Genomic DNA, 8,656 nt, shown 5'->3' on the forward strand with positions numbered 1-8,656 from the left:
TTTCTCTTCCGGGCAATTTCCTTCCGGCCCTAGCATTGACAAATTAATATTTTATTGTAAATCTTGTGGGATGAATTTGGGATTGAAATCTCAGCCAAAATTCAATATACACAATAAATAATATCTGGTAAAAATTTCAGACAAAAAGACCTAAGGAATAAGGAGTAGTAAGTCGCAGACCGGAAGTGAACAAAATTGGTTTTTCAAAAACAAAATGTCCTTGTTTTCCTTCCCTATATCTCATTTTTGTGATTTCTTACATGGGTGCAAATAACATATGAAAGTACTTGTGTGAATTTTTTTGGAATATTTCAACGTAATACGTACTTAGAATAAAATTGCAGAAAAGTAGGACGAAATGTCACATTTTTTTGGTAGATGATAGCCTTGGTTTGCAAAAAATTCTCCCAAAATAATTTTATGCTGAATATCCACGTAAGAATCTCGATTGAATTTGAGACAAAACATGACAAATTTCAGGTCAAACAAATGAGTATACCTATGAAAAAAATCAACATTTTCACACAGAAACAAACCTTCCTTCTGACCCTGACATTGATGAATAAAAATTTTATTGCAAATCTTCTAGGACAAATTTGGGGCTAAAATATCACCCAAACCTCAGTAAACACAATGATGAATGTTTGGTAAAAGTTTCAGACCAAAAGACAAAAGGAATAAGGCATAGTAAGTCCTAGACCCGGAGTGAAACAAACTAGTTTTCCGAAAACAAAACGTCTTAGATGTTCTTCCCTATATCTCCTTTTTGTGATTTCTTTATGGACGTGCCTTCTTACCTGGGAGCAAACAACATATGAAAGTATTTATGTGAGTTTTTTCGGAAATTTTCAACTTAATATGGACCTAGATAAAACTGTAGAAAAGTAGGGCGGAATTTCACATTTTTTGGTAGAGAATAGTCGTGGTTTGCACAAAATATCTGAAAAGTTCTACCTAAATAATTTCCTGCTAAAATTCCACATAAGAATCTTGACTGAATTTTGGACAAATCGGGAAAACTTTCAAGTCAACCGGATGAGTATTCACCTATGCAAAAAATCAAACAATTTCACACACAAACGAACCTTCCTTTCGGCCCTTGGAGTGATGAATAAATTTTTTATTACAAATCTTGTGGGATGAATTTGGGGCTCAAATTTCAGCCAAAACACACAATGACGAATTTCAGGTCAAACAGATGAGTATTCAACTAGGAAAAAAATTAAATAGTTTCAGACACAAACTAGTTTTCCGAAAAGAAAACGTCCCGACTTTTCTTCCCCGTATCTTCATTTTGTGATTTGTTTATGAACGTGCCTCCTTACCTGTGTGAAAACAACATATGAGGGTACTTGCGTGAATTTTTTCAGCGGAATACGAACCCAGAATAAAATTGCAGAAAGTAGGGCGAAATTTCACAAGTTTTGGTAGAGGATAGCCTTGCTTTGGACAAAATTTCTGAAAAATTCTCCCGAAATAGTTTTTTCCTAAAATTCCATGTAAAAATCTCAACTTAATTTGGGACAAAACGCGACAAATTTCAGGTAAAACGGATGAGTATTTACTTAGGAAAAAAATTACACAGTTTCACACAAAAACGAACCTTCCTTTTAGCCCTGGAAATGATGAATAATTTTTTTTTGCAAATCTTGTGGCACGAATTTGGGGCTCAAATCTCAGCCAAAACTCAATAGACACAATGATGAATGCATGGTAAAAATTTCATACCAAAATACCCAAGGAGTAAGGCGTAGTAAGTCCCAGACCGAGAGTGAGCAAAACTGGTTTTCCGAAAACAAAACGTCCTGGATTATCTTCCCCGTATCTTCTTTTTGTGATTTATTTATGGACGTGCCTCCTTACCTGGTTGCAAAAGACATGTGAGGGTACTTGCGTGAACTTTTTCAGCGTAATATGGACCCAAAATCAAACTGTAGAAAGTAGGGCGAATTTTACAAGTTTTGGTAGAGGATAGCCTTGGTTTGTACAAAATTTCCAAAAAATTCTCCCGAAATAGTTTTTTCCTGAAATTTCACGTAAGAATCTTGACTGATTTTGGAACAAAACGAGACAAATTTCATGTCAAACGGATGAGTATTCACCTAGGAAAAAAAATCAAAAATTTCACACACAAATGAACCTTTCTTTCGGCCCTGGCAGTGATGAAATTTTTTTTATTAAAAATCTTGTGGAACGAATTTGGGGCTCAAATCTCAAGCAAAACTTAATAGACACAATGAAGATTGTTTGGTAAAAATTTCATATCAAAATATCCAAGGTGTAGTAAGTCGCATACCGAGAGTGAACAAAACTGGTTTTCCGAAAACAAAACGTCCTGGCTTTTCTTCCCCATATCTTCTTTTTGTGATTTGTTTATGGACGTGCCTTCTTACCTAAGTGCAAAAAACATATGAGGGTACTTGCGTGAATTTTTTCAGCGCAATACAAACCCAGAATAAAATTGCAGAAAGTAGGGCGTAATTTCACAAGTTTTGGTGGAGGATAGCCTTGGTTTGCACAAAATTTCTGAAAAATACTCCCGAAATAGTTATTTCCTGAAATTCCACGTAAGAATCTTGACGACAAAATGTGACAAATTTTAGGTTAAACGGATGAGTATTCACCTAGGAAAAAATCAAACAGTTTCACACACAAACGAACCTTCCTTTCGACCCTGGCCGAGATGAATAAAAAGTTTATTGCAAATCTTGTGGGACGAATTTGGGGCTCAAATCTTAGCCATAAATCAATAGACACAATGACGAATGTCTGGTATAAATGGCATACCAAAATACTCAAGGAGTAAGATATTACATGACATATGGCGTGTCGTACTCTTGAATAATAATGTCAAATTTTAGATATTACATGAGGAAAAGTAAAACGTAGTTAACTTACATTGTCGTCATATGTCAGTTCCAAAGGTGATATGTACCAAAAATGTATTATTGCATGTATATTACTGTGTCATACAAATGACCATTATCGCTAAACTGAACACCTTCAATGAGACGATTATGTCGATCAGTCCACATTACTATCCACCTTTGATGGTACTCTGTCCAACTTTTGTTTGTTCTGTCATATCTTCTTTGTACAATTGATATAAGTTTAATAGATTTGATGGAATATCTTGTAGAAACCTAAATTGTCATATTACTCAATCAAATTGATGAAATTCAAAGGTGACAAAACATATAAAATGAACTACCCTATTAACAAGATAAACCTCAACAAATTATTAAGGGAACAATGTCAGCTCTCTTGTAAGGAGTCCACAAGAATTGCAAAAATTGTCATTAGTACGAGACAATAAATGTCATAAGAATTGCAAAAATTGTCATTAGTACGAGACAATAAATGTTAAGATTTAATGTAGGTCTCTTAAACCAGTTTGGACTTTAACTAATCCAACTTCTTCCTTATTAAACTCACTAAACTCGTAGGTGGGTTTTTCTGGGTGACAGTGTACTAGAAAGAAAAAAAAAAGTTAATAATGATTCAAAGTTTCATTTGGAAAAGTAATAGTGTGCATAAAAATTTAACTTTTTGCGAGTGGAATCAAGTCATACAACAATGTCTTCTGCCATTAATTACTTAATTGATGGGAAAGGAAAAAACATTTCATTCTCACCAACATTGTAATAATAGCATGCAATCTCTTAAATTTTCTTGGTTCAAATAAATTCCATAATCTAAACTACGATACACAACTAAGAGAACTTAAGTCAATATAGTAACTAATTATTTTTTTTTATCTTTAAAATTAATTTTTATTTAACAATTTATTATAGTAAAAAAATGGACGTACATTCATTTTAAGGGATCACATAGTTGATTGCATGAAAAAGAAGTTTGTAAAAGTTGTTCTTGAATCAAACTAATTCAATTGTGTTTTCTTTAATAACATACACGTTTGGGAGAGGTATGAACTCCAACCATTAATGGTACAACAGAAGCAAGTCAACAAAAAATTGTCTTTCACTCACCTAATATATGCACGCTACCATTTATTGATAGCTGTTTGTTGTATGAAGTTGAAGGCATATGTAACCTCCCTCAAACTTAAGGACAATAAATCCCCATTTACGTCATTACATTTGCTACTTGTTCGAAAGTTTATTTATAACAATTTGTTAAAGAATTCAAGTTTAATATACTATATCAATATCATATAAAGTATTTTTTACATTATGAACTAATTATAAATTATTTTAAATAAGATTTTTTACTTAATCATTATAAAATTTAATAATATATGTGATAATATTATTTGTTTTCTGAAAGATTATTTAAACTAACTAAACAAAATTGCATTATTTAACTAAATTTGATGTTTTCAAATGAAATTTCATATTTAAATTTTATTGATACTTCTCAAGAGATACATATTATAAATTTCACTCTTCAAACTCATTAAATTAATTCTCAAAACTTAAAATTAGGACATAATGAAATAATTAAATAACGTAATATATTTTTACAAAAACTATGGGTTTTTACATAAAAATTAAATATCAATCCAATTAAAGCTTATGTGATACAAAGGGCCATTAAATATGGGTAGATCATTATGATCCAAAGGGCTATTTCTACAATTTAGAATGAAGGAACAGTGAATTTTGTGTAGGGATTTATATGGATGACAGTTAAGAAATTTGGAAGCACAAAAACAAAAAGCATTTTTAAGAATAACAGAATTAATCACATTGAAATGTTTACAATGGTACAACTAAATGTATGGTCTTGGGTCACGTCTAAGACAGAAGCTGCAAGTTTCTCTTATTCAGACGAGTGCCTGAATCCTTTCATATGTATAAAATCAATAAGAACTTGGACACCAGTGCCTCAAAGCAGTGGACGAAGTTTGGGGGGAGTTTTGTAAACTAACTCAAAGCCCCTCTTTTCAGTGATGTGGGGAACACTCGGCATAGAACTGCGTTGTTCGAGGTATACAAGCTCATGTGCGTGGTGTACACATTCATGTGCTTGTCCGGGATATAGGAAGTCCACTTCTGGTTACTGTATATGGGTTGGGATACCCCTGAAGTATCCCCTTTAATTTTACTTATTCATTGCTGATCAAAAAAAAAAATGTGCTTGTCCAGGTCGATCGTGCCATCATAACAATTCCTATTGAAGTCTTTCCACTTGTCCGGTAGTGGTACTCCGATTATGGAGTCGGTAAAAGGGTGTTGGCAGACCGAGTCCATAGTACCGGTCGTGGGGATCAACCTGTTCAGATAAGACTCGCCTTTGACCTCTTGGGTGTGAACTTTGTCCTTCGGCTCCTCAACAGTCTTGGGGCCGGTGGGGCTGGTGAAGGACCTCCCGACAAGATTGGTCAGCCCAACAACTGTCCCCCCTCCACACTTTCTTTTCATCTCTTCATTCTCCTTTTGAAGAGCTAGAATTTCATTCTCATTCTTCCAAGTGATCTCCTCATTTCTTCTCTTGATTACCTAACTCTTGATTGTTGATTAGGCTCACTAATTCTGTTTGGCTTTGTGGTGTCAATCGACATAATGAACAGGTACCGAATCATAGTCTTGATCGAGCTGGCCCTACCAGTACATTAAAGATGTTGCTCTTTGTGAAACAAAGAAGACGTGCACCTCTGTCTACCTTCATGCCAACAATTTCTTCAATTTCTGACCTAACTAGTCAACATCCTCTTTTCCAACTTCGTACAATGTTCATCGTTTCTTCTATATCTCCCCAAAAATTTAATATACACTTTTCACGTGAACATAAATCAACATCTAACCCTTTATAAGAGCATAATATGTATGCAAGTGCCACACACATCCTCAAGAAACAACATAAGAAACAAAGGTTTTTGTGTTGTTCATCAATTTACTATGGCACTATTGCTTGGCTATGCAGCAGCAACAGTTGCAGCACTCTTCTGCATCATGTATTTCTTCCATCGGAGAGCATGTTGCAGGTACCCTATCCTCACTGACCACCCCATCCTTGGCATGCTACCACAGTTACTCTTCAATTTGTGGCGTTTCCATGATTTTTTCACTGAGATATTGAAACAGAAGGGGGGAACTGGTGAGTTCACCGGACCATGGTTTACCAACATGAACTATTTGTTCACGAGTGACCCCCTAAACGTGCGCCACGTCATGAACACGAGTTTCCACAACTACGGGAAGGGACCCGTGTTTCGTGACATTTTTGAAGTCTTCGGAAAAGGGATTGTAGGCACTGATTCAGAAGCATGGAAATACAACAGGGATCTCGTTCATTATCTCTTGAAACAGAAAAAGTTCGAGGTGTTTCTAGAGAAAACCATTCACAAGAAGATCCAGAATAGCCTACTTCCCGTATTGGATCATGTACACCAACAAGGGAGCGTGGTGGATCTTCAAGATCTCTTCAACCGCTTCACTTTCGATAACTTATGTTATTCAGTTAATGGCCATGACCCTAATTGCCTTTCCGTGGATTTTCCCGAAGTTGAAATTGAGAAGGCCTTTAATGATGCGGGAGAGACCATTTTTCGCAGACATGTAGTGCCAAAGTGTGTTTGGAAGCTGCAGAAATGGCTTCAGATTGGGCAAGAGAAGAAGATGACAGAAGCGTGTAAGAATCTTGATGAGTTCATATATGCATGCATAGCGTCCAAGAGAAAAAATCTTAGCAAGTGCATAGAAAAAAATGAAACGGAAGAAACTTCTGATGTTGACTTGTTGACAACTTTGATGAGAGAAGGGAAGGAAAAAGGAGAAGAACATGATGATATATTTCTAAGAGATACTGTGTTCAATTTTTTTGTGGCTGGGAGAGATGCCGTAACTTCAGCTCTCACTTGGTTCTTTTGGCTTGTTGCTACAAACCCTTTGGTGGAAGCCAAGATTCTTGAAGAGATCAAAGAAACGTTTGGAAGAAATGAAAAGAAAGCAGAGGTTTTAAGTGTGGAAGAAGTGAAAAAACTGGTTTATCTGCATGGTGCTATATGTGAATCACTGAGGCTGTTTCCTCCCATACCCTTTGAACGCAAGGAAGCACTTAAATCTGACGTGCTTCCTAGTGGTCATGGTGTTAATCCAAGTACAGTTATATTGTTTTTCTTGTATTCAATGGGAAGATCTGAGGAAATATGGGGAGAAGATTGCATGGAGTTCAAGCCAGAGAGATGGATTTCAGAGAAAGGAGGTATTGTTTATGTACCATCTTACAAATTTGTTGCTTTTAACACAGGACCTAGGACTTGCTTGGGCAAAGGTGTCTCCTTAATTCAAATGAAGATGGTGGCAACTGCAATTTTGCACAAGTATCGTCTCCAAGTGGTGGAAGGTCATGTTGCTAAGCCAAAGCTTTCCATCGTTCTTCTGATGAAGGATGGGTTAAAGGTTACAATAAAGAAGAGAGAAATGTAATTTGATGTATGTGGGAATAACGATGTCAGAAACAGAAAGAAGTGTAAAAGATATAAAATAAAGTGTGATGTATGTGAAATGAAGCTAATAATGATGGTGTATAAGATGCCTTTGGTTTGATGAATGCCTTTGGTTTGATGAATGCATTTGGCTTATTGCAGTAAGTTCCCAGGTTTCTCTTCCGGGCAATTTTCTTAAAGTAGTATAGAAATGAGTTTATTTTTGAAAATTTACTTATTAAGTAGTACAAATATCACATTTTATTGTTGAAGTTGTGATAACGTATTACGTTTTCAGTAGTGTTAGAGAAGATGTCATGTTTAATCCATATAATGGAGTTTTGGTATATTGACACCTTCTGCACAGTAACATATATTTGACGCTCCAAACATGTCAATGACGTGACAGAGTGAGATTGCGTTCGGTGACGTGACAAGTTCAAAATAGGATAGTAGCGTGAATGAGTAGTGAGGCGCGAACTTCAAAATAAGGTAAAAAAGAATATATTACACTAGTTCTTAGTAACAATCGGTGTAATATATTATTTGTTTTTACTCAGAATGACCTATATTACACAAGTTAAACCATCTAACTGGTGTAATATATGGCTCATCTTCAAAATATTTTTGAATTTTTTTCATGAAGAGTGAGTGACCATAAACGTCACAAAAGTGACCACTTAAAGGCACACAAATAACTAATTTTGCGTGTGCCAGTACATGTGGGGGAACTTATGGCTGGATAAAAGGTTCTAGTAGGTGGGTGTCCAGTTCTGCCATGGGTGTAAAATATGACCCATATTACATCGGTTAAGCCATCTAACCAATGTAATATATGACCCATATTAAAAAAAATTTGATTTTTTTTTCATGAAGAATGTGTGCCCATAAACGTCACAAAAGTGACTACTTACAGGCACACGGTTAACCAGTTTTGCGTGTGCCAATATATGTTGAGGAACTTGTGGTTGGGTAACAAGTTCTGGTAGGGTGGGTATCCAGTTTTGCCATGGGTGTAATATATGGCTCATATTACACCGGTTAAGCCATCTAACCGGTGTATTATATGACCCATGTTCAAAAACTTTTTGAATTTTTTTTCATGTAGAGTGAGTAACCATAAACGTCACAGAAGTGATCACTTACAGAACACAGGTAACCAGTTTTGCGTGTGCCAGTACATGTGAAGGAACCCGTGGAAGGGTAAGTTCTGGTAGGGTGGGTGACCAGTTCTGCGATGGGTGTAAAATATAACCCATATTACAC

At 35.6% G+C, this 8,656-nt stretch overlaps 1 protein-coding gene across 1 annotated transcript; it reads left to right on the forward strand.

Annotated features, from left to right (window-relative positions):
• The first annotated feature begins 5,821 nt into the window (after nucleotides 1–5,821).
• LOC137836356 (alkane hydroxylase MAH1-like) lies at nucleotides 5,822–7,510 on the forward strand. Its single transcript, XM_068645087.1, has one exon. The coding sequence runs from the start codon at nucleotides 5,862–5,864 to the stop codon at nucleotides 7,389–7,391; it is 1,530 nt and encodes a 509-aa protein (XP_068501188.1). The 5' UTR covers nucleotides 5,822–5,861; the 3' UTR covers nucleotides 7,392–7,510.
• Nucleotides 7,511–8,656: the final 1,146 nt, after the last annotated feature.

Source organism: Phaseolus vulgaris, chromosome 4 (genome assembly GCF_000499845.2).
Source record: "Phaseolus vulgaris cultivar G19833 chromosome 4, P. vulgaris v2.0, whole genome shotgun sequence".
Taxonomy (NCBI): domain Eukaryota; kingdom Viridiplantae; phylum Streptophyta; class Magnoliopsida; order Fabales; family Fabaceae; genus Phaseolus; species Phaseolus vulgaris.

Coding starts and splice junctions, on each gene's coding strand:
- LOC137836356 (XM_068645087.1), top strand. CDS start 5,862: ATGGCACTATTGCTTGGCTATGCAGCAGCAACAGTTGCAGCACTCTTC.